This window comes from Drosophila navojoa, chromosome 2, assembly GCF_054131105.1.
Source record: "Drosophila navojoa isolate 15081-1374.11 chromosome 2, UAZ_NAV_1.0, whole genome shotgun sequence".
NCBI classification, from domain to species: Eukaryota; Metazoa; Arthropoda; class Insecta; order Diptera; family Drosophilidae; genus Drosophila; species Drosophila navojoa.
Window position 1 is genome coordinate 2185697 of NC_142890.1, and position 24020 is coordinate 2209716.

The following is a 24020-nucleotide window of genomic DNA, read 5'->3' on the forward strand; positions in this document are numbered from 1 at the left end:
CGATGTTGTTTAAGTCAAATATTTAAGGCAAACAAATTGTTTAAAGAATTTAATTTTTTTTGTAGTGCTTTGTTTGCGAATTGGTTTAACGCGCTTTTTGTTTACTCAATAAAAAAAATGAAAACGATAACAAAATGTTTAAAGGACAGAACAGACACACACACACACACACACACACTCTTTCAATTGATATTCAGCTTGTGATTTGCAAATTATTTAATACATACATAAAGTAACATTTTTAATAAATTACAAATATGATAAAAGTAATAAAAGCAACATTTATACAAAAGTCAGTTGATGATGGCTCGCTAAAGCTTCAGTTTTATGTTGTCCGTGGTCCAGCGTTTGCTCTGCAGGGCTTTCAGCGCATTCTCGCAGTAGAACTGCTCCTCGGAGCGATCGGGGAGCGTTTGCTTCAGTTGCTGCAGTTCCTGTTGCTGCTTCATACTGACCATGGCATCGATGACGGCCTTGATGCACTTGACCCGTTGTGCCAGCACCAGCTTCTCGGGACTGTTGCTCATCTTTGACAGGAAGAGCTGCAGCACTGTGGCGGGCGCCTGCAGCTCAAAGAGACGCTGCACGGCTAGGGTCAGATCGAAGCTAATGTGGAACTGCTTCGATTTGAGCGGATGCCAGCCGGACACACGCTCAAAGATGCACTCCAGATCCGCGTAGGCCTGTGACTGGGCGCGTTCATTTAAGGCCGTCCATTCGTATTGGGCCGGCGAGATTTCCTGATCGGCGGCAAAGCGCTGGGGTGAGCTGATCTTAAGCATATCCTGTTCTTTCCAATTCTTGTTTTGGGCACAGCATGCATAGAGTACCTCTATGGGGGTGGGGTTGTCACCGATCCGTTGGCTCAGATCACCTAAGGGCTCCTTCTCCAGGACCAGCTGGAGCTTTAACGCCGAATGAAAGACCTGCTCATATAACGGTATTATGCCTACTCCTGCGCTCGCATAGGCATCGATGAGTCGCTGCAGCTGTTGTTTACGCGTAGCCATATCAGTGCACGACAGGGCCGCCTGAAATTGCCTAAGAGCAGCTTCCTGATGACGCCCAAAGCGCTGCAGCGTGTCAATATAGTTGCTCACGTCGCCACATTGACGAAGATAGCTGAGATAGTGCTCCAGCGCCTTGGGCCGCTGCTGTAGAATGCCATTGAACTGGGTGACGTTCAGGGTTCGTTTGAGGAACAAGAGTACTCCAATGATTGCATCACCGCCATTGGCCAAAACCGCATCCAACAGCTTACGCTTCTCTACCAGTGATTTGAACATTTCCAGCGGCGCCACTTTGCCATGCAGCAACCTCTGTGCGGTCAACTCCAGATTGGGGCTGTACAGAGTGCTCTGTATTTGACGGCGCAGCAATTTTAGCTCCTCCTCAGGAGTCACACCCTTGGGCATAACTTGATCGTCCACTGCCTGTTCCTGTAGCACCAGCTTCAGCGCTTCATCGCTCAATATCGCCTTGATTGACAGATGATTTAGCGTGCCTAGTGCGGCGCTATTATCAAAGCTGGCCTCAGAGATGGTGTCGTCATTGAAAATTTCATTATTGTCCCATTTACTACTCTGACTGGCCTGTCCCGTTTTTGTTCTGGCGCCCACATCGCCAAGATCAACGTCCTCTTCATCATCAAAGCTAAAGGCAGCTCTCGAAGAGCGATTCCAATAGTTTTCGCTGTTCAAAGTCTGAAATTTAGCGACTTTTTTGCGATAATTTAGGCGTACTCACTCTGTGTTATCAAATTGAGATTCCATTGGTGTTTGTTATTAAAAATAAAAACAGCTGATAGGGTGACCAGCGTTAGTTATTATTTTGTAGCGGCACTAGCCGATATATTTGAAAACCAAACAGCCTTATCGATAATATCACATTCAGTGGATAACGTTTCAAAATATAGAAACGAATATTTTTTTAAATTATTTTATTGTGGTAAGCTTGTCTTTCTATCTAGGAGCATTTAAAATATTTAGACTCGTAATTAAATAAGGCGTATTTGAAGTGGTATAGCGCATCTGTTCAAAAAGGGTTGTCAGACAGGGAGCCTGTGCAAATACAAATTTAAATGAATCGATAGCAACTTGCTCGATAATTACTTCTGTTTATAAAATTGGCGCGACCTCATATTACAATTCTATAGAAGGTATCAATTTAAACAAATATATTATTATTTACACTTGTGATCTATATTAACATGGAAATTGTGTTTACATCAGTACTCTATGGCATCTAACATTACAAGTATGCTTTGTTTATTATCAACCTTCATATAATTATTTACAATTCGTCAGTAATGTGATCGCAATCAAAGCTTAAGAAAGAGTATTGCCTTGTACGATTTCTGCTCTATATTCTTTGTTCTTTCGCTTTGCTTATGCGTGCATACATATGTACATGCATATATACATACACACAAACATACATACATACATATATACATAATCAAAGCTGCTCTCGAAGGTGATATTTGATAGGCGTTGCTGGCAATCTCAGATTAATATAGTTTTCGCTTTTGCAGACTGAACATGCTATCGCTCCCGCTCCCGCTGCTGCTCTTCGGCTTGGTCTTTCGCCCTTTCGTTGGGGCTGCCAGCTTCTGCACGAAGGCTGATCAATGCGCCTTGGACGCCATCTCTCAGGCACCGGCTGCCCAGGCCCGTTACGATCACACACGTATCTATAGTGTGGAGCTGGCGACCGCCACTCAAGTGGGCATCATGCAGGCGCTGGAGGAGGCTAGCGACTCCTGCGGCTTCATGGGCCATGCGCGCATGCCCGGCCAGAAACTGACCATTATGGTGACGGGCCACAAGGTGGCCGACTTCGATGATCTGCTGCACACCTACAACATTAGCCATCGCATATTGAACTACAACTTCCAGGAGCTCATCGATGCCAACTATCTAGAGGTGGCGCCAGAGAATACGCCGGCGGAAGAGTTCGATTGGAAGCGTTACTTTCAGCTGGACAACATCTATGGCTGGCTGGAGAAGCTGGAACGGGATCACCCGGACGTAGTCAAAGTGCTGGACATGGGCTTGAGTACTCAGGGCTTGCCCATCAAGGGGGTGAAACTGGCCTTTGGGGGAGAGAATCTGACCAGTGTGTTCATCGAAAGCGGCATTCATGCACGCGAATGGATCGCCCCAGCCACTGCCACTTACTTTATTGATCAGCTGCTTCACTCCAAGGACTCGGCCGTTCGAGCTCTGGCCCGCTCCCAGAACTGGTTTATCTTTCCTTCGGTAAACCCCGATGGCTATCGCTATAGCTTCACTGGGGATCGTATGTGGCGCAAGAATCGCCAGATCTTTGGCATTTGCCGTGGCGTCGATCTGAACCGCAATTTCCCACTGAGCTGGAACACCACAGGCGCCAGCGGCAATCCCTGTAAATATGACTTCTCTGGCCCAGCTGCCGCCAGCGAGGTGGAAACGCAGCGCATCATGCAGTTTCTGGAAACCCATGTCGAGTCCGAGCGTATTCGCACCTATCTATCGCTGCACAGCTACTCGCAGCTGATCATGTTCCCATACGGCCACACAGCGGAGCGTGTGGAGAACTATGCGGATCTGAAGGAGATTGGCCAACTGGCTGCGGCGCGCATCAAGGAGCTGACGGGACGCGTTTACAAGAGTGGAAGTATCTATGAGACTATCTATCCCTCTAGTGGTGGCTCCAAGGATTGGGCTCACAGCCAACTGAAGGTGCCAATCACCTTCACGTTCGAGCTGCGCGGCCCGCCAGACAGCCAGGAGATGTTCATCCTGTCGGCCAAAGAGATCGAGCCGACGGCGCGCGAGGCATTCGCAGCGGTGCAAACCATTGTGGAGGAGGCAGCCAAACGTGGCTATTATCAGTAAATCACACGAAATTTGATTTCAAATGTTTATGAATTATAAGATTATAAGAATTGAGAGATAATTGTATATTGTGTGGGTCAATTGCTTAACCCTCAAAGGAGGATACCAGAGGTGTTGTTGTCTCGACCATTACCAGCACGCTGTGAGCCAGTGGAAACACATCGTTCACCTGGACGTAGTAGCCACGCTCGCACTGCTCCTTCGATGAGTATAGGCTGCAGAGGCAAAGATTTATAGATAATAGGCAACTCAAACTTTCTCATCTTACGCCAATATATCCACAGGCTCCATGATTAGCTCCGACTTGTAGACCGAAGCCAGGAAATTGGTAAAGGCGGCTGTGTTGTTGCCCAACTCCAGGTCGGCGTTCGGCGTGCAGACCTCCAGGCCCAGCGCGCTGCTGCTGGAGCCAATCTCTGGCAGGCCGTTCCGCGTGCCCCACACCGTTATGATGTTGTCCTCGGAGGCAACAATCGTGCACTGATCATTGCAATTGGCCTTCTGCAAGCAAGGGAAGCTATTAGGATTAGGCACACGGACCACGCGCTCCAGTCATGGCCAACCACAATGTAACGTGCGCGTATGCTGTCGACCAATGTGGGCTGCTCCACGGCATTGCAGTGCCGGATGCCTCGCTGCCCCTCCTTGTTGCGTCCCATGGTATAGACATAGCCGCCCTCGACCAGGAACACCGAGTGGGTGGACGAGAAGCAAGCGTTGAGCACCTTGTAGGGCAGCTGTAGCTTTTTCTAGAAGTAGATAGAATTAGCACATGGATGGAAGGCGGAGGAGATGGCAAGTCATGGCCTACGAATGCTGTGATCCGGCCTGGCCGATTGAAGCCCAGCTTGTTGTATTCGTTGCTGCCACAGACGTGCAGCTCTCCGTTGCTGAAGAGCACAGCGGATGTGTCCGGGCCGCAGTAGATCTTCGAGACCTTGCTCTTCACATGCGACAACAATACCTTCTGTGGATGTTTTCTGTGCAGGATTAGGACAAGTTAAAGGTAGATTGATTGGGGATTGGCAATTCCCACTCACTGCTGCTGTTGGTAATTGCCCAGAGCCAGGGCGCCCGACACGCTGGTGCCCCATACGTAAACGGCGCCCTCGCGACTCAGCGCCAGGACGTGATGCAAGCCAGCTGCAATCTGCTCGATGCGCACATCCGCCAGCTTGGCTATCAGCTTGGGCGTAAAGTAATCCTTCTGTTCCTCCTGACCTAGAGCGAATTTGGCATTGCTGCCACAGCTAAGCATATTGCCGGATTGTGTGAGGAATATGGTGAAGCCATCGCCGGCACACGCGCTGACCAAATGATAATTGCGCACGCTCTGCACCAGCCCGGGATAATGTTTCCAAGTCTCCAGCGAGCTCAGGCCCAGCTGGCCGTGTGTGCCCTCGCCCCAGGCATACGCCGAGCCATCATCATTGATGACCACAAAGTGGGCTTCGCTCATGGCCAGGCAGACAATCAACGCCTTCGGCGGCAGCTGGATGGGACTCATGCTGAAGCTGTTGCCAAACGCCTTCAGCTGGTACAGCACAGAGCTGGAAATACTTATATATATATATATATATATATATATATATATATATATATATTTATTTATGATTCCCACTGATGCCTTAACTCACCGTCTCTCGATCACCTCATGCGGTGCCACTGTCTCGGCGCTCATCAGCTTGCGCGTTTGGGTCTGCGCCGTCGGCAGTTCCATGGCCAAATTGCTGCAGCTGGCAAACAGAGAAGTTGGAGCCGCCAACAAGCTGCCGTTGCTGCTCAGATTGTCCTCATAGGTGTAGCTATAGCAGGATTTGCATTGGGATACAGCAGATCTCTAGCAACAGCCTGGCAACTCACCCTTTGTTCTTGCCCAGACTGCGAAAGATGAGCGGTATCCAGTAGACGAGCACCTCGGACGCGGTGGGCCGACGTGCTGCATCCACCTGCAGCAGATTGGCCATCAGACTGCGCAGGCCCGACGTATAGCCCAGCGGCACTGGGGTATAGGAGCCGGCCATGATTTTGGTCACCAGCTCGGAGAGATTGGAGGCAGCAAAGGTCTTCTTCAGGCAGCACAGCTCGCCCAGAATGCAGCCCAAGGCCCAGATGTCGCTCTTGTTGTCGTACTCCTTGCCCTCGCACTGCAGAGAGATATGTGGACTTGAAACTAACTACGTCTAACTAGATCTAAGCCCGCTCACCATCTCCGGGCTGAAGTAGTAGGGCGTGCCCAGCACAGTCTGGGCATGGATCTTGGCGTTCATGATCTTCGATATGCCAAAGTCGCCAATCTTCACAATTCCTCGCCTATTGAGGAACACATTGGCCGTCTTCAGATCGCTGTGAATGAATAATAGATGCCCCTATATATACACGTATACCTCTGTATAACTGAACTCCATACCGATGCAGTATGTTCTCCGAGTGCATGTAGTTGATGGCGCTGGAGATCTGCTCAAAGACCGCGATGATGTAGCGTTCGGGAAAATGCTGTTTGCCCTGTCGCTCGGCTATGATCTGGGCCAGGGTGCCGCCGTCCGCGTACTCCATCTCGATGAGCAGCGTATTGTCCTTGATGAAGCTGCCCAGATAGCTGACAATGTTCGGGTGGTGCAGCTTGGAGAAGACCTCCACCTCGTTCATGGCCAGATCGCGGCCCGGCGGCGTCAGCTCGCTCAGATTGATTTGCTTGAAGACAATGTGGTGGCCATCGACCTTGCGCCTGTACAGTATGGCTATGCCGAACGAGCCCTGACCCACCACGCGCACCTTCTCATAGTTGGCCAGCTCGGTGCCGGCAATGTTCAGCTGCTGCTCCTCCTCCTTGACCAATGCCAGTGGCACTGGTGGGGCTGGTGGCGCTGTTGGCGCCACCTGATTGATGGCCATTGCCTCGGCCAGCGAAGTGCTGGGCACGCGGCCAATGTTGCCGTCGGTTATGGTAAAAACCGAGGCGGTGTTGCGCGAGGAGAGCTTGCGACTGGCCACCGGCTGCAGCGATGTGGTCGTCAATGTGGTGGCATCCGTGATCCTGCCATTGAATATGGGCAGCGAGCTGGCCTTGTTGCGGAACCCTTTCATGGCAAGCACAAAAATCGAACTGACTAATCGTATCTATTGAGGGCTCCTCAAAGGATACGTCACCATCATCGTTGTGGACACTTTTCGGTTGCTAGGCGCCGCGGCTAGATAGAATAGATACCGGAAATGGAACCACTTAAGCCCCTAATTGACCAATGGCAATCAAAAATTGAGCAATCGAGATTGTTTTTTTTTTTTTTTTTTTGTATTATGCATGTATAATTGATCAGATCCAAGCAAAACCGGCCCACATAGAGACCTCACTAAGTTTTGTGTTTCACTTTAAAAGTTGTAACGAATCGTTACAGGCTTACATTCAGATTTTGTATTCGCATAGATTTATACAATACATATATTTATGTATATATTTAGACTTATTTAGCTTAACGAGTACACGAGTTAGTTAATGTAAAAATGTGTTGATGTACTTGCACGAATATGCTAAAAATCATTATTATTAATATAATTATTATGCTATTCTTGGACTATCTTAAAAAATGCACAATCTGTACGTTTTACATAGGCTGCGACTCGACTCGATTCGACTCTCCTCATGCATTTCAAATGAATTTTACTTGAATTGTTTATAACTTTTAGCGTTATTGTTAATAACTTGCACAAACTTGGCTACACGAATGGTTGCTGCTGCTGGCGCTGTACAGTGGCTATGTGTTGTGGACAACTGCTGGACAACAGGCTGCAGCGGCTCTGGGTGTCCCAGCGTTCCGAAAGGGAGTTTAGCAGGTGCAGCGATTCTCGCCCGACAAGCTGCCCAGACTGAAGGTGCCCAGCCCATTCGAGCCGGGCGACTTCTTGTCCTGTTTGTCATCATTGTCGAAATTGTCGCCCTGCAAGGATTACAGCATGCATTAATTAGTTCGGTTTCAAGTTTGGGATATTCGGCCACTTACCCGTCTCTCGCGCTGTTCGCGTATCTTGCGAGCCAGCGATAGAAATGCATCCTCAATGTTGATGTTCGATTTGCAAGAGACCTCGAAAAATGGCATATCAAAGTTTTCGGCAATCTGCAAAGGCAAGAATCGAATTAGTTAGTGGGGAATATTAAGGAGAGCTGACTATAAATAAGCAGATGGGTAAGGGATAGAAAGAGATGAATACAAGATCATTATTAATGAATTATAGATAAATTATATATGAGATAGTTTAGTGTTACTTCCAATCAAGTGGTATTTAATTATCTTATATATGCATATCTATAATTCACAACTCTTAAGTTCTTATGAACATATACACATATCTATATCCATCATATGTACGTATAAAAGCTCTAATATGTCAGGTTTTTTATCCCTTCACTGTTTTCCTAAGAAGGCATGATATCCACACAGTAGATATGTATATGATACTATCAATATACGTACATGGTAATATATATCCACTCTTTCTAAGACATTCTATTGCTTTCTTAACACATCCTACACGCATATGTATCTTGTTTATTGAAATTTATACCTGACTGCTTATGCTGCACATTCCTATAATATATGTATACCATATCATAAACCATGATAATCGGACTAAAAAGTTCGTTGCTATTCGTACTCATTCTTCCGATTTAGCCATAGTTCTGATTGATTTGTGATTTGTGTTTTCTTTGAAATACCTATATATGTACATCTTACCCTCACTTCACTCTAAGTCCCATAAGCCCCCACAATTGAATCGGATTTATATATACAAACTTTTCCTTAATTAGGCATATCTGATTGGCAAGTGGCATTGGCTCTTGACTATTCTTCTATGTCTATTATTTATCTAATAATACATCCAATATATTCCCTCTCTCATGCCATCACACACTTGTCCACCCTCTCGCTTACCTTTTCGCCTCTGTCCTTGTCCACCATGCGCTGTGTCGTTGAGCATTCGCATTTGTTGCCAGCGAGCACCTTGACCACGTCTGGCGAGGCGTTCTCCTGTATGTTGCGCAACCAGTAGGACAAATTGTTGTAGCTCTCCAGGTTGGTGACATCGTACATCAGCAGAATGCCCATGGCGCCGCGATAGTAGGCCGTGGTTAATGTGCGAAAGCGCTCCTGTCCGGCTGTGTCCCAGATTTGGAGCTTTATGGGCACACCGTCCAGATTGATGAGTTTCTGTTTGAAGTCAATGCCTGAGGCCAGAGGAGATAAAGGATGTTTTGCATTGTTGTTGCTGTTGTTGTCATTGAAGCCAGACAAAAGAGTGTGTGTGTGTGTGCAACTGTGTGTGTGTGTGTGTGTGTGTGCGTGTGTATACATCTATGGCAACACTCACCGATTGTGGAGATGTATGTGTCGTAGTACTTCTCATCGCAATACCTGTGCACGATGCACGTCTTGCCCACGTTGGAGTCACCGAGCACCAACACCTTGTAGGTGGCCACAAAGTCCAAAGCCATATTGCGAAATGCTTGCGAGCGGGCTTACAGTTACAGTTACAGATGAGCCGCTGTTGCTGTTGTTGTTGCCTTTTTATTAAAAGTAGTGGTAGTGGTGGTATGAGTTGAGGTGGAAATGGCGGTGGTGGGTTTGGCCGTGGGGGTTGAACGTCGTATCTAGTTTACTGTTTATGTATCTGTTTGTTGTTGTTGTTGTTTGTGGAGCAAACGCAGCTGTTTACCTACATAGATGCTGGTGCTTCTGCTGCTGTTGAATTAATTATTTGCATTTGTCAATTTTCACAGTTTCCTATGCATTTTCGCAGCTGAGCTGGTACAATCACAATCATGAAAACAAAAACAACAACAACAACAATAACAATTCACTCTCGTATTTAGGTGCAAATGAAATGGGAGACCCGAAAGAATTGGAAACGCTTCAACTTTTGCTTATTTATATGAATTTTTCTTTATTTATATTGATATATTTGAATAGTTTTCACTTAGGAAGAAATTAAATAACGCTGCTCGTTCGCTCCGCACAGCATGAATCAACATCGACATACGGCCTCTGCCTCTATCTCTGCTTCTGCCGCTGCTGCTGTTGACTGCGCTGCCGGAAAAATCAATAGAGCTGCGACGGCGCAGCGACGAGAATCAAATCTGGTTGAAGATGAAGAAAGAACTAACTAATCGTAATCGAAATTCAAATGCGCAGTTGTTGGAAACACTTTGGGCGCCACTTCAGATACATACATAATAGAAATATAGTTATACAAAATATATATATAGTCGATTCTGGCTTAATGATAATGATAGTATATGTATATATATATAGGGGGTTAAAGTTTAACAAAGTCTGACACTCTTTAGACTGCCTCGTTCGCCTTACATGATAAATACCTTGTCGATCTTAGGTTTTGTAAACTTAACTTTCGTCACCGGGCAGGTGACGGTGCCATCGTCTTTGGTTATCTTCGGCAAAGCGAGCCGGCCGTAGATCTGTCCGTTGGGCAGCATCATCGGCTGGTTGTGCTCGTTCAGGGGCAAGCCGGTGACGCGACAAATGAGACGACTCTGCACGCAGTGAGAGTATGGCAACTTGAGCGCAATCTGGTGGAAATCGTCCTGGCAGACGGGACAATTGAGATTGCGGCAGGTCTGAGAGTAGCATTGGGGCGTCTTCAACGCCGAGAGACCGGCCTGTATGGCTGCCGAGAAGACTGATGTATTGGACAGCTGGAACAGGCGGTAGTTCTCGTGACGGAAGTCCAGCACGAGCTGTTCCCAGCGCTTGGGATCCATGTACTTCTTGCAGTGCTCCATTTCCGAGTCGCTCGGATAGGCCAACAGCGCCATGACATGACAAATCTCAGTCAACTGGGTCTTCTCGTAGGCTGGAAAATAGCGACGCGAATGCTTGACTGCTTCCAAGCGCTGATTCTGACGCACAAGCTCAACGAACTCCTGCACACGCAAGCTAAATTCAATAGTGGAGTTGATTTTCCGTAGCTTTGACTTGTTGTCAATGCACCAGAGCACACATTTAGTCGTGCTATGATTTGCTAGATCCTCCTCCACTTCACGCGATGTTTGGAATATATCCACGTTTGTTAAATGACGCACTTCAGTGCGTGTCGCCAGCTCCTCGGCTGTCTGGTAGTAGCCCATGCGCAACAGGTGTTCGATAACCAGGCGATCGATACGTATGCGTTTCCACTGATCGACAGTTCCTGGAAACATGTCTCCACTGCAGCGAGGCATGATGCCCTTGAGATGATGGAGCTTGCGTTTGCATATCTGCGTGACGCTCAATTCGTCATTGATGCTCTCGTCAGCTTTACGTTTAAGCACTTGGAGTTTTTGGGCAACATTGCCCATTAACTTGGCCACATCTGACAATATGGGCGGTTGCTCAGCGTCCAAGGCCTTTTCCACTTGTCGCGAAACATTCATTACTTGGTCAACTTCACGGTCGATAATCTTTTGAGCAGATCGAAAGCGTTTGTTTAATATTTCGTACGGCACTTTGAGTGTGGCGTGCTCTAACGCCTTTATTTCCGACATATTGCTGATGGGGTTCTGCAGAACTTGTTATTTATTTTCGTTTTCAATTATGAGACGCAATTGGTTGCTGCTTTGTTCTACAGCTGTAAAATTATCGATGCAATTATTGATAAGTCAATATATATATGCATCGATTGTAGGTGCATTAGCTGGGGAGTTGTCGATAGTTTTGTGTATGCCCATTTGAACAGCTGGCAGAAACATCAGTGCTGATTTATGACTATCGACTGACGGAGCTCAGCTGTTCAAAATAATGAGCTAATTACGCTTTTGTGAAAAAATCTAAATTAAAGAGCATTAATTTTTATTGCTAAGGGAAGATAGAATGGTGCTAAACATAAAAATAAAAACAATTAAGTAGACTAATACATCGATAAGTTGACATGAGAATCGCTGCACTCAATTTGCAACCCTACAGCTGGCAAAGCAGTTCGTACGACGGCCATGTTATCGGTAAAGCAGGGCGCCTTCTTTCTTTCTTTTTGACCACGTTCCGTGCGAGTCGTATGAAATGAACATGAACCTAAACATTTCAAAGAAACGTAAGGTAATTAAACGAAAATTGCATTGCAATACAAAAAGAAAAGTGCACTGGCTCTGCGCACATGTTGGGTGCATAAAGTTATGTGAGGAATCTACGCGGGAGCCGTAAAAAACAAAACCAAACCAAAGTTAACCTCAAATCGCGGGCGTCAGTGGCAGGCGTGGAGCCCCCGTTCAGCATGACACTAGCGTGAAACAACAACAGTGGCCAGCAATGATAATATTTGTTTCTTTGAAGTTGTGTGTGCTCGGCTAACAATTTGCAATTTTGAATTTATTTTAGTTCGTCTCCGACGGTATCTTCAAGGCTGAGTTGAACGAGTTCTTGACTCGTGAGCTCGCCGAGGATGGTTACTCCGGTGTTGAGGTGCGTGTGACCCCATCCCGCACTGAGATCATCATCATGGCCACCAAGACCCAACAAGTGCTGGGCGAGAAGGGCCGTCGCATTCGTGAGCTCACCGCCATGGTTCAGAAGCGTTTCAATTTCGAAACCGGCCGCATCGAACTGTACGCTGAGAAGGTAGCCACTCGCGGTCTCTGCGCCATCGCTCAGGCTGAGTCTCTGCGCTACAAGCTGACCGGAGGTCTGGCTGTGCGTCGCGCCTGCTATGGTGTGCTGCGCTTCATCATGGAGTCCGGCGCCAAGGGCTGTGAAGTTGTTGTCTCTGGCAAGCTGCGTGGTCAGCGTGCCAAGTCGATGAAGTTCGTCGATGGACTCATGATCCACTCCGGTGATCCATGCAACGACTATGTCGAGACTGCCACACGTCACGTTCTGCTGCGCCAGGGCGTGCTTGGCATCAAGGTTAAGATCATGTTGCCCTACGATCCCAAGAACAAGATTGGACCCAAGAAGCCACTGCCCGACAATGTGTCTGTCGTTGAGCCCAAGGAGGAGAAGATCTACGAGACCCCAGAGACGGAATACAAGATTCCGCCACCCACTAAGCCTTTGGATGATCTCTCCGAGGCTAAGGTTTTGTAAAATTAAGTTTTACTGTTTAACAAGAGCAACAGCAACAGCAACAACAAACAGAGCAACAAGTGTGTAGAGTTTGCGATAAATACAACCAGAAAAAAACAACAACAAAAACCAAGCTAATTGAAATGTGTGTATTTTAATAAAAAATATAATATTTAGTAAACATTTAAAATGTAAACAACAATAACAATAACAACGACAACTGTGCCACAGTTTTGAGCAGTGTGCGAGGGCCGTCCGTCCCATATAGTTCTGCTTGCTTCTACTTCTGCTCGGCCGCTCGTGCCCATTCGAAAATGGCAAACCAGTTTCTGGCTCTGTTTTCATTTCCAGCGAAGCGGAAATCAGCGATTAAAAAAGAGGAACGCAACTGATTTATGCGCTTGTCCTTCGCTTTGCGTGTAGCCCGGACACTGTCCGATAAGTGATGTCGCTTATGGGTCGCATATTTATCATGTTGATATGTTTATTTGGCTGTGACATGACATGCAGTTGCAGCAAATGCAACATTTGCCGCCGCCTTGCAATCAACAACATCAACAAATTAATCAACACATTTGCTGGCTGCTCTAACACATAGAGATGCGAGTATAGCAGGCAGTGCACATAGAGATGGAACAACTAGAGATAACTTTATCAAAAAACTCACCTCTAATTCGTATTCGTATTTGCTAGTCTCTCTAGCTTTTATTGAGATTGAATCCTGAGAGCCATAAGCCTAGGGCGCGTAAGTGAGATGGGTACATCGCTCTGCTCACCTAAATGTAAATGTAAGTATGTATATAAATTTTTTAATGCATGCCTATAAGAGTGAAGAGATTGCAAAATAGCTTAAGCCTTTAACAATGCTTATATCAACCTTGAAGTTTTCATGATTTTTTTATGGTAAGGGTATCAACGTGTGTGTCTATTGCCAGTCAGTAAATAACATTTATTTCGTGTTTCCTGGCCGCAGCGACTTCTCTTGTAGTCGCAAACCCATCAGGCAGCATCCAGCGGCAGCAGCTGGAGCACACGATCTGCCGCATGACAAATGTGCCACATGCAATAGCTGCCCATTTGCGTCTGTTGAAGCATTCGCACGGCCAACCTACCTACCTACCTGGCTGCTAGGCTGCCTGGCTGCCTGCCTGTTGCACAACACATCAAGCTAGTTGCGATTTAAGCCATAAATCTAAATTAACGTTTCACAGCAATTGCTGAATAGAACCTGGATACATTAGGATTAGCCTGCCATTCGCGCACAATGCCCATCAATTGAATGAGAAGAAGAAGAAGAAAACAAACCAAACTATCCAGACTTTGTGTAGTTGGGATGCCAATTGCACATCACAGCAACCACGAGGATGGCTGTGCTGCCACAATGTCCATCAATTGATCCCAGACTGTGAGAAGCTTTTGGCACACACACACACATACTCATACACATTTTGGCTTTTCAACGCTCGCATAAATCATAAAGAACCTTTTAAACACGACTTCGAACGTTTGATTTCAACACAAAAATTTGTAAATAAATTAGATCGTGATTATGCTTACTTACATCCATATCATCATCAGCAACAAAGCATCAGGCAGCAGCAGCAGCAGCAACATTATTAACTAGCCTAACAGGCTCGCTGACATGTGTTGTTGTTGCTGTTGCTGTTTTTCTTCCCTCTGCAATCCACTGCCAAGCTCATATTGACAGCAATAACACTAACTATATATTTTAATGGTTTAAACAGCAAGGGGAGCAACGACAACAATAACAACATACATTAGGCTAGCTATCTTCCATTTATTGCTCGGCTAACAAATACCCTAGAGGACCCTGATTCAGAGTGCCAAAATATAAGTTAAAAAAGTAATTGCGGAATATTTATATAACGTTGTATGGTGCTTGGCATACCAAAAATATTACAACTAAGAACTAAAATTGAAAGCAAAATTACTTGGAAACGTACAAACTAAAATTAACAGAGTTTACCGTGCGGTTTACAGAATATAAGCTCTTTAATGTTCTTCTGTTAGTTTTAACAGAAATATGTTATGTTGCCTGACTGTGCTGTTAGCAGAGCTAGCATTTTTTTTAGAATATAGAAATGATTTGCTATAAAGTTAAATAGAAAGCTGAAATATCTAAATAGAAATTTTGAATTTTGCCTTTTCAATTCATATACATATATTTGTTAGCATAGTCTATCTACCCGCTTTATCATATGCGACAGGTATAATCGCCAGCCAAGACAAAAGCTGCCGTCAACAAGTCTGCTGTGTCGGCGGCGGCTGGCAACATGTTGCTAAACAATGTTTTTGTTGCTGTTTCACATATATGCACAAGCATGTGTCTATATTTCTTTTAGTTACGTGGCACATGCATGTGGCATATGGGACTGCTGCTTCTAGCGGATCAGCTCAGGTTCATAACTTTTGCGGTTCTGGCCATGTCAACAGAAATACAAAAACAGGCAACCAAATCGTGCCGAACGGCGTATGCCCTATCGGAATAGAAGTCATCAAATCGCTTTATATGGCTGTCAATGTGGTTCCTGTTGGCTCTCAGCTATACATATACATATATGTATAGCATATATCTATTGAGCACAGATTTATTTGCTTTGATTTATCAACATTATTGAGTGAGGCCTGTGTCATGATTTTTCCATCATTATTGTACATTAAGAAACGTTGGCGCGTAATGTGTTTTTCATGTGAACTGCCACAGAGCAAACGACACATTTATCATCATCATCAGATGGTGCTGCTGCTGCCGCTGCTCTCGTTGATGATGCTGGAGCAGTTGAGCACTGGGCTGGCTGGGCCAAGTCATGATTGTTTGCAACAACTGCCCGCGCAATTGCCATAGATTGCCTTCAGCTTGGCAACATGAGCAACATTTGCCGATTTCTCGTGATTCGCACAGCTGACGCATTGCGCTCGCTAGTCCTTACCTGTTACACTATGGCACGAGGTGCGCTTGAAAAGTTTGCGATCTTAATGTGAATATGAGATATAAATTGTGTTATAAATACATATGTATGTATATCTTTTCAAATATATGTATATTTTTTTAGCTTAAATATTTCAATATCTCTAGAACAACTTAAGAAGAGTATAACTGCTATCGTTATCGATTTTTATAAGCTTTCGATACTTATGTAAAATATTTTTCTCAAAGTGTAGGCTCAGTTTTTCAAACGGATCTGTGTCTAAAGCCATGTAGGATGAAAATATGATGACCAGCGCAACCCTTATTAAATACGGCCTATAAATACCGATAGAGCGTTTCTGGGATGACAGAACAAATCGAGCTATACGAAATTGATTGTTGTTCAATGTCATTTATAGTATATAATCATAATACATGCTTGAAAATAAAGTAGGAAACAGTATGATATTTTTAAATTCATTCTACTTATATATTATATTTATTCATTTATTGCTTTATATTTTTCAAACTCTCCTCGCCTATATATAATATATCTCCAGACCTTGTCTATCTTCTCTTCTTCTTTTATATTTGATCACCCAAACTTTTCAGCCTACTCTCGTATATTTATATCATCTACATATATAGATATGTCTGTAGTGTTACGATTTGAATAAGGCATTATTATTAACTGGTTTCAGTGTGCTTTGGGCTAGGCTTTACTTTTGACACCCGATCTTCCACTATTCTGCACACATGCAATTCCTAGCTTAGCCGTCGATGCTGCGGCGCAGCTGATGCCATTGGCAACTCACCGTGGGAAAGATCAACCAGTTTTTGGCTTATCAATAATAAATAAGTGGCTTTAGCAGGTGTCATGCTCTATGAATAAACTAAGTTCTTGACTGCTTAATCCCAGATGCCGCCAGGTGGAAAACCATATATGGATGCTTTCCATTTGAAAGTCTCAGCCCGTTGACTGTTGCCCGGCGCCATTCACCCAGGCGCTGGCAGTTGTAGCTGCAGCGGATCACCGGGGTCGGCCAATATAATTGTTAGCTTCTGGCCGGGCACGCGCGACCATGCGATGAACCCACACGAGTCGCCGGACAGCCAAAGTTGCAACAACTGAGGCGCTCGCTCCATGTGCCGCATGTGAGATATTCGCGTGTGTGATCGTAGCGTGCCTGGGCTAAAAGTCACTTATGGCTAGGACCTGATGTAGTAGCGAGCATTACGATTGGCTGCCACCCACAATAGTTGAAATTTAAATGGAAACACATGATGAGACAGGGAGAGGGAGGGAGTGATGAAGAGGGACAGTGACGAAAGTTATTTTAAAGACAAAAAACAATGAGAGAAAAGTTTGGGTAAGTAGAAGAGAGAGAGAGAAAGAGGGGAAGAGGGAGAAAGAGAGAGAGAGAGAGAGAGAAAATAAAAGGAAAGTAAAAGCGGAATTTCCAAAGTTTTACCAGAGGAGATTGAAATATTAATTTGAGTAAAACACATTTATTTACTTCCACACTTAAGTTTCGTCCACGTATAGAACAACTTTATCAACTAAAACTAGCTGCAAGCAAATGCCACAAGATGTGTTCGATAAATTAATTGGTGGGTCTGCCCCCTTTGGCAAAGTGTTGCAATGGAATCAAACGATTTATGAGTGCCTTTCATAACACATCATTAGCAACATTTTGGTCAGAATTTATAGCGCAGTGGAATTTGAAAACGTTTAACGAGCTTGTTCTAAACATTTAGCTGGCTCTGGCTAACCAAATTCGGATGAAGCCAAATGGCCAACAAGTGCGCAACGATGCGATGTTCAGTCGTTAGTTCGTTTGGCTTAAATGTTGCAGATGCAGAAAACCAATTACCGTTGCACTTGCCTATGCAAACGTGTGTGTGAGCGACTATGTGTGTGTGTGTGTGTGTGTGCATAAATTTGTCGCATGCCCCCTGGACATGGGACGACTCGGTTACGATGAGCTTTTAGTGTTAATTTATAGCAACACAGCTGGAAATCAAAATGGCGGCTTTTCTTTTCGATTCGACTGCTTGGCAGGCTGCACTGCTTAAACCTGCTTGTCAAACTCAACAGCAGCAACAACAATAACAGCAGCGCCAGCAACAACAACAACAGTAACAGTAAGTGGTGTTATGCAATCGTCGCGTCACCCGCTCAAAATGCATTTCTTGTAATAGACTTAACGTGACTTGGTCTTGAGAAACCAATTACAGAGCCACATTAATATTGGCAACATTTTGCAGCTAGCATGCAACAAAATTTTAATTAAGGACTCTTTGCCTGCACACACACACACACACACACACACACACACTCGCACACTTAGTGTAGTGGGGGTGTTACCAAAACTAATCTTATCAGCATTTTGGCAATTAGTTTTAGTTTTTCCATTTAAATAGAAGCTGCCTTTATGGCTGCCTCGAGGCCTGCCCGGCCAACAGCCACTTGACTGCCCGTTTGTTGCCCATAAATGCATTTTAATTTCTTTATTTACAACAACTATAAATCATGGCTAGGTGTTTTACCATAATTTAAAGCTACTCGCATTCGCACTACTTTTGCAAACATTTCTTTTCGTCTTCGGCTCGTAATGTCTCTTTCGTCGTCGTCGTCGTTGCTGTTGTTGTTGTTGTTGTTTCTTTTATTGCTAATGGAAAATGGCAAGTGTGTAGCACTGGAACAATCCGGCCGCTGCCTGTCGAGGCACCGTTGGTGTTGTAAAAATTCCAAAAATACCGTCGCAGCGCGTTGATCACGTCTGCTGGCCGCTCACCCCTCCCCGGCTCGCCGCACGTAGCTCGCCCCACAGCCCCCAGCCAGCTGGCTTCATTAGGTGACGTACGTACATATTAATTTAAACGCTGCATTTATGGTCAACGAGCTGCTGTGACATTAAATCATCATCTCAATCCGAGTCCGGGGCGTCGTTTGATCTGCGTCCGTTTTCGATACGCCGCGGCTCGCATATGGAAATCGTTGCAACATTGCCACGCAATGCACGCGCACATTGCATGCGCCGCTTAATTGGCAACACTTTGGCGCTCATGTTGCCAAGAGAGTGCCGGAGGAATTGGCGGCGGCATTTGGAAATTAAATTCAAATTAATAGCAAAGAGATAATTAAAATATATCTATGTATATATATATATATGTATATATGTATGTATGTATGTATATAAAATCATAAATAATTGGATTAATTGTCAAGATCGTTTACGCTCCTTTTTCTCGACTCGACTCGACTTGCCTCGATTCGACTCGATTCGAATTGATATATAAATCAAGGAAATGTCAGAAATTTGCCATGAGTTGTCGCCGTGGCATGTGTTTGTCAAATTAATGCAATTTTGTGTAAATTACTCATTAAAAATGTTATAAATTTAATGCTAGCCGGCATAAGTCACGGCCCATAAACTGTAACACACACACACACACACACAAACTCAAAGCAAATCTTCAAGCAAAACAAAAAAAACTCAAAAACGTCTTATGAAAATTTTCATTTCTTGACTTGACTTGTTATTGTTGTTGCTTTTATTGTTGTTGCTTAAGAGAGGCCAATTAGATATTTTATTGCTAATGTGCGCCTGTCAGCTGTGCTCGAGCCAATTGAGCTCCAGCTTCAGCTTCAGCTTCAGCTCCAACTCCAGCTCCAACTCGAGCTCGAGTGTCCAGCTCGGCTGTCCAATATGTACGGGCGCTGTCTACATCAATTAAAAGCGCATTTGACAATGATATTCGCTTTGGCTCTGGGGCCCGTTCCGCTGTTTGCCATTTGCCGGGTGGGCAACCTGATCACCGATCACAACTGATCACTGCTGATCACTTGCGCAGAAATCCATCCAATTTGGCCAGCAAAAAATAAAGCTGACTCGTTGATTACACCAGCTAAAGTGAAGTCTACACTTGAAATAATCGGCGGGAATAAGTCAAGCTTTAAGATCAAAATATTAAAATATTATAATAATAAAAAATCAATTATTATTAATTCAAAATTTCAACTATTATTTGTAAAAAATATAAATATAAATATAATAAAAAATCAATTATTAATAATTCAAATTTTCATCTATTATTTGTAAAAAAAAAAAAAAAATAAAAGCTATGAAAAATAAATAATTCTTAAGCTAAAATTAAGATATTACATTATTAATTTTTTCTTAAAGCTAAATTTTGTCATAGTATAAAAAAATATATACATAATTTTATTATGTCAGTTTATTTTATTTTCGCATTTTGACAATTGTATAAATTTTTGAGGTTATTTAGAGATTTCTGGCTCGTCTTTAGAGCTATGAGCTGAAGCGATTATTCTTCGGTTAATATAAATTTTGAATGAAATATTGGCCAAGGATTAAAAAAGTATGTTTTTATGATTAGGCTTATATATTTTACTATGAGTTCAATGTTGGATCAGGCCATGAATTCATAGCATTGGCCATTCACCAGAAATTTGGAATTTTTTTAAACAGGTTGTTGTATTACCCAGGCTTCAGATAATTTTTAATTAAAGGCAAAGTAACACAATAAACAAATAATAAAAATACATGTACTTTAATCTGCTTTATTACAAAATATATAAATTAAATTATAATTTATTTTGTTATAGTTTATACTTTAATCTATTCTATTAAACATGTAAAAAATTAATAAATAAAATAAATTGAAATGAACTTATAATTTAATTTTATATTATTTATACTTTAAGCTCTAATATTAAAAATGTACAACATAAATAAATAAAATAAATTGAAAATGAATTTATAATTTAATTGTATATAATTTATACGTTAAGCTCTAATATTTAAAATTAACAACATAAATAAATAAAATAAATTAAAAAAGAAATTTATAATTTGATTGTATATAATTATACGTTAAGCTCTAATATTAAAAATGTACAATATAAATAAATAAAAGAAATTAAAAATAAATTTTTAATGCAATTTAATATAATTTATTCTCTAGTCTTTTATATTAAGATGAATAATAGCTGATGAGGAGGATGACACTAATAATCAGCCTATTAGCGCCTGAGCCTGAGCTGTTGCATGCGGCACTTGGCACATTGATTAAGTTATACATATTGGCCACATTGGCAAGTTGGACAGCAACAAGCAGGCAACATTGGCAACGGCGACAGCAACAAAGTTGCTGCTTACAAATTATCAACAGCCAAGCAAGGCAGCCCAAGGCGACCCAAGGCAAGGAGAGGCAAGCCAGCGGGGCCTCCGGGCTGGGCAAACATGCAGGCTTGACTAAAACAAATGTTAAATGTTTGAAAATCGTAACAAAATCGCATGCAATATGTGGCAATATCTATGATACACAAACACACACACACACACACACACACACACACACACACACACACACGAAGACAATGACCATATTTGTTTGGCAAAAAGCTAATGATGTGGTAGCTCGAGCTTTGGCCGCTGCCGTTGCCTTTGGCTCGTGTTTTAATTGTGAAATTGAAATGCGCCGCAATAAATTGTAAGATGGCCAAAAAGCGCGACGATCTATTGCATGGTTTGCTTGAAATAATTTTGTTATATATATATTTGCGCTTTACTGCGCTGCAGCGTGTCCTGTGCGCCAATTCAATTACAGCTCAATTTCATGGCTGTGGCAGACGCAGGTCCATTTAGAGCGCTCGGCGACAATTTGTTTATGGAGCCGCCATGGACTCGAAAATGGTGCGCCGCATAAATCATGCAGTTCGCTTCGGTTCGGTTCGGCTCGCATTGTCAATTGCAGGTGCTCAGTAATTGGGCTAGGCAGCAACAGCAGCAGCAGCGGCAGCAACATCACCCACCAACAGCAACATGCAGCATTTTGGCATTAAACGTGCCTCAGCCCTGGGGGCATTTGTTATTAAGGCACATAAAATTTTGCATGCTGCTCCATTTGCAATTAGATCGGCGTGTTGGCCCCGGGTGGCAACAATTTACTCTGGCAACATGTTGCAAGAGTTTTTGCCAGCATTTAATATCTTAATATCGTTGTGCGTGTCTCTTTACCTTTGCACTGTGGGCCAAACTCGGCTTGCCACTCGTGCTAATGACATCATTTGCTGGCTAAGTCGGCAAACAAGTTGCACATAATTAAAAAACAGAAGAGGAAAACAAGAAAAAAGAAAAGACAAACAACAGCAGCCATAAGTGGCAGATTGCATGCGGCGTTGCTTGCAACACGCGGCCAAAGCGTAACTCATAAATGTGGCAAAGCGTAAAACGCAAAACGCAAAACGACTTCCTGCTCCTCGAACATGTCATGTCTCGGGCCAGAAACATGCGGCCAAAGCAATGGAACAGAGCAACGGCAACACCATATCTCATACACGCAGGCGCCTCTTCAATAGACGCCTCTGCAGCGACCGAATCCACTGGCGGCGGCCTCTTCACTCAATAAAAACCAAAACGCTAGCAAAAATGTTGCTCAACTCAACGAAAAGCAGCAGCAGCAGCAGCAGCAGAGGCAGCCGCATGCCAACATGATTTTTCTTGCTTTTTCATTATAATGCTATTGCGACATTTTTGTGTGCTGCTGCTCTGCGAAATCAAAGCACGCCAAGCAGCAGAAGGAGCAACAGCAACAGCAACAACAACGGCAACATCATCAATTCAACATGTTGCAGGCGGCGCTGGCAACAAATCGCTGGCAAAATTGTGTGCGCTATAAATTTATGTTGGAAACATCAAATCGACGTAAATTACGCGCCGCCTGACTGCCACACACTCAACTAGCAGGCGGCGCTTTGGCTGTTAAATTCTTGACTTGTCTCGACTTGCAATTTAGCAATAGCAACCAGCAACACCAACCAGCAACCAGCAACGGCAACCAGCAACCAGCAATGGCAATCGCTGCAGAGGACTTTCCAAGATGTAGTGACTCGGCCAAGACATTAATTCGCGCGTACTTAACACGACTTGGCCACGTCTCCAGGCGCAGTGTCATCTATCTGTAATACAAACGCATGCCTTGATTAAAGAGAAGGCAGCAGCAGTTGGAGCAGCCAGTTGGAGCAGCAACAAATTGCTGATTGTAATTGATTTAAATACGTTGATGATGCGTCGCAAATAACTTAGAGCCACAGTTAATTATATAGACGTACATAGATATATATCATTTTCTCTCCCTCTCTCTCTCTACAGATGTTAGATGGGCGCACATTTTTGTGTTTAATTGTTGCTCGATTCGAATTCGAATTGGTGTCGTGAAAGCCAGCAACTGTTGCCAATTATCAATGTGATTAATGTATTCTGTCATATTGTATATGCGCAAGCGGGCCTCATGGTAAATTTCGCCATCAGTTATCCTGGCTGGCAGACAAACAAATTTGCAATAAACTGCACACAGCGGACAAAGGCAACGGGCAACAGCAACAGGCAACAGGCAACAGCAACAGGCAACATTCAAATAGGCAAACGGGCAACAACTTCAATTACAATCACGTCAACATTATTTTCAAACGCAACGAGATATATTTCTATTAGCCGATTTAATGTCAGCATAATTAATCACATTCTATAATGCACAGCAACAACAGCAACAGCAACATCTACGGCAACAGCAGCAGGGTCAACAGTTCAGCTTGTGTTATTGGCTTGGTTCGAGAGATTGGCCAAAAGCAGAGACCTTCACACTTTGTTTATTTATTGGCCACATTGCGTAGGTTGTAGCTGTGTGCATTTCGTTTGGCTCTAGGCCAAACTCTTTAGCCAGACGAATTTGCCTCGCACTTACTGTTGACGGCCCAGAAAGTTCCTTTCCTTTGACTTGGGAAAAGGCTCGCGGCTGATTAGAGCCGCAAGTTTCGCAAAAAAAAAAAAAAAACAAAAACCTTAATCACATAAACGAGGCACTTATGATAGAGCGGAAATGGCCGACGAAATAAACTTGGCTAAATTTGATCTGCTTATCAAATATTTTGCAGCCAACTTTGATTCATTTTATATTATTTTTTATTTGGCATTCGCAGCGTGCTGATGTTAATCAATTTGCGCAAATTAAAAATTAATTGCAAATTTATTGCTTTTAATTTTCCAATCGTTGATTTATGCCACCAGAAATCGCACCAACAACAACAACAACAGCTGCAACTGCGCATTGCCCAACAGTTTGTGCCCCTGTTGAGGCGGC

General features: G+C 43.8%; 6 protein-coding genes across 9 annotated transcripts; 2 read left to right on the top strand and 4 right to left on the bottom strand.

Annotated features, from left to right (window-relative positions):
* Nucleotides 1-198: 198 nt before the first annotated feature.
* On the bottom strand, nucleotides 199-1911 carry Vps16B (Vacuolar protein sorting 16B). The gene is made up of 2 exons (XM_018112055.3): nucleotides 1747-1911; nucleotides 199-1692 (listed from the first exon to the last, which is right to left on the bottom strand). Exons 1-2 carry the CDS (start codon nucleotides 1770-1772, stop codon nucleotides 312-314), a joined length of 1407 nt encoding a protein of 468 aa, XP_017967544.1. The 5' UTR covers nucleotides 1773-1911; the 3' UTR covers nucleotides 199-311.
* A 102-nt stretch (nucleotides 1912-2013) lies between these two features.
* LOC108659223 (zinc carboxypeptidase) lies at nucleotides 2014-3939 on the top strand. Of its 4 annotated transcripts, none has more exons than XM_030391138.2 (2): nucleotides 2014-2158; nucleotides 2534-3939. In XM_030391138.2, exon 2 carries the CDS (start codon nucleotides 2541-2543, stop codon nucleotides 3876-3878), a length of 1338 nt encoding a protein of 445 aa, XP_030246998.1. In that variant the 5' UTR covers nucleotides 2014-2158; nucleotides 2534-2540; the 3' UTR covers nucleotides 3879-3939. The 4 variants fall into 4 exon arrangements, with proteins under 4 accessions (XP_030246998.1, XP_089115603.1, XP_089115601.1 ...); XM_089259477.1 differs by having other exon boundaries at nucleotides 2149-2256; XM_089259475.1 differs by lacking the exon at nucleotides 2014-2158 and adding an exon at nucleotides 2258-2347.
* niki (nimA-like kinase) lies at nucleotides 2540-7109 on the bottom strand. The gene is made up of 9 exons (XM_018112052.3): nucleotides 6289-7109; nucleotides 6086-6224; nucleotides 5742-6025; nucleotides 5516-5683; nucleotides 4919-5428; nucleotides 4690-4858; nucleotides 4442-4627; nucleotides 4147-4379; nucleotides 2540-4093 (listed from the first exon to the last, which is right to left on the bottom strand). The coding sequence occupies exons 1-9, from the start codon at nucleotides 6963-6965 to the stop codon at nucleotides 3964-3966; spliced, it is 2496 nt and encodes an 831-aa protein (XP_017967541.1). The 5' UTR covers nucleotides 6966-7109; the 3' UTR covers nucleotides 2540-3963.
* A 39-nt stretch (nucleotides 7110-7148) lies between these two features.
* RabX4 (RAS oncogene family member RabX4) lies at nucleotides 7149-9593 on the bottom strand. Its single transcript, XM_018112065.3, has 4 exons — nucleotides 9243-9593; nucleotides 8807-9099; nucleotides 7877-7990; nucleotides 7149-7813 (listed from the first exon to the last, which is right to left on the bottom strand). The coding sequence occupies exons 1-4, from the start codon at nucleotides 9364-9366 to the stop codon at nucleotides 7703-7705; spliced, it is 642 nt and encodes a 213-aa protein (XP_017967554.1). The 5' UTR covers nucleotides 9367-9593; the 3' UTR covers nucleotides 7149-7702.
* A 196-nt stretch (nucleotides 9594-9789) lies between these two features.
* On the bottom strand, nucleotides 9790-11589 carry Kaz (E3 ubiquitin-protein transferase Katazuke). The gene has a single exon (XM_018112057.3). It carries the CDS (start codon nucleotides 11410-11412, stop codon nucleotides 10234-10236), a length of 1179 nt encoding a protein of 392 aa, XP_017967546.1. The 5' UTR covers nucleotides 11413-11589; the 3' UTR covers nucleotides 9790-10233.
* A 189-nt stretch (nucleotides 11590-11778) lies between these two features.
* Nucleotides 11779-13103, top strand: RpS3 (ribosomal protein S3). The gene is made up of 2 exons (XM_018112064.3): nucleotides 11779-11959; nucleotides 12239-13103. Exons 1-2 carry the CDS (start codon nucleotides 11924-11926, stop codon nucleotides 12941-12943), a joined length of 741 nt encoding a protein of 246 aa, XP_017967553.1. The 5' UTR covers nucleotides 11779-11923; the 3' UTR covers nucleotides 12944-13103.
* The last annotated feature ends 10917 nt before the right edge of the window (nucleotides 13104-24020 follow it).

Excerpts from the sequence above, each read along its gene's own strand:
- Kaz (XM_018112057.3), bottom strand. The coding sequence starts at position 11,412 with ATGTCGGAAATAAAGGCGTTAGAGCACGCCACACTCAAAGTGCCGTAC.
- niki (XM_018112052.3), bottom strand. The coding sequence starts at position 6,965 with ATGAAAGGGTTCCGCAACAAGGCCAGCTCGCTGCCCATATTCAATGGC. Across the intron at positions 4,859-4,918 it reads GGCAATTACCAACAGCAGCA|AAAACATCCACAGAAGGTAT; the intron begins GTGAGTGGGAAT and ends AATCCTGCACAG. Across the intron at positions 4,094-4,146 it reads GAGCCTGTGGATATATTGGC|CCTATACTCATCGAAGGAGC; the intron begins GTAAGATGAGAA and ends TTGCCTCTGCAG.
- RpS3 (XM_018112064.3), top strand. The coding sequence starts at position 11,924 with ATGAACATGAACCTAAACATTTCAAAGAAACGTAAG. Across the intron at positions 11,960-12,238 it reads ACATTTCAAAGAAACGTAAG|TTCGTCTCCGACGGTATCTT; the intron begins GTAATTAAACGA and ends AATTTATTTTAG.
- Vps16B (XM_018112055.3), bottom strand. The coding sequence starts at position 1,772 with ATGGAATCTCAATTTGATAACACAGA. Across the intron at positions 1,693-1,746 it reads TCTCAATTTGATAACACAGA|CGAAAACTATTGGAATCGCT; the intron begins GTGAGTACGCCT and ends GACTTTGAACAG.
- LOC108659223 (XM_089259471.1), top strand. The coding sequence starts at position 2,390 with ATGCGTGCATACATATGTACATGCATATATACATACACACAAACATAC. Across the intron at positions 2,476-2,533 it reads AATCAAAGCTGCTCTCGAAG|ACTGAACATGCTATCGCTCC; the intron begins GTGATATTTGAT and ends TCGCTTTTGCAG.
- RabX4 (XM_018112065.3), bottom strand. The coding sequence starts at position 9,366 with ATGGCTTTGGACTTTGTGGCCACCTACAAGGTGTTGGTGCTCGGTGAC. Across the intron at positions 9,100-9,242 it reads CACATACATCTCCACAATCG|GCATTGACTTCAAACAGAAA; the intron begins GTGAGTGTTGCC and ends CTCTGGCCTCAG. Across the intron at positions 7,814-7,876 it reads GCGAACAGCGCGAGAGACGG|GGCGACAATTTCGACAATGA; the intron begins GTAAGTGGCCGA and ends TAATCCTTGCAG.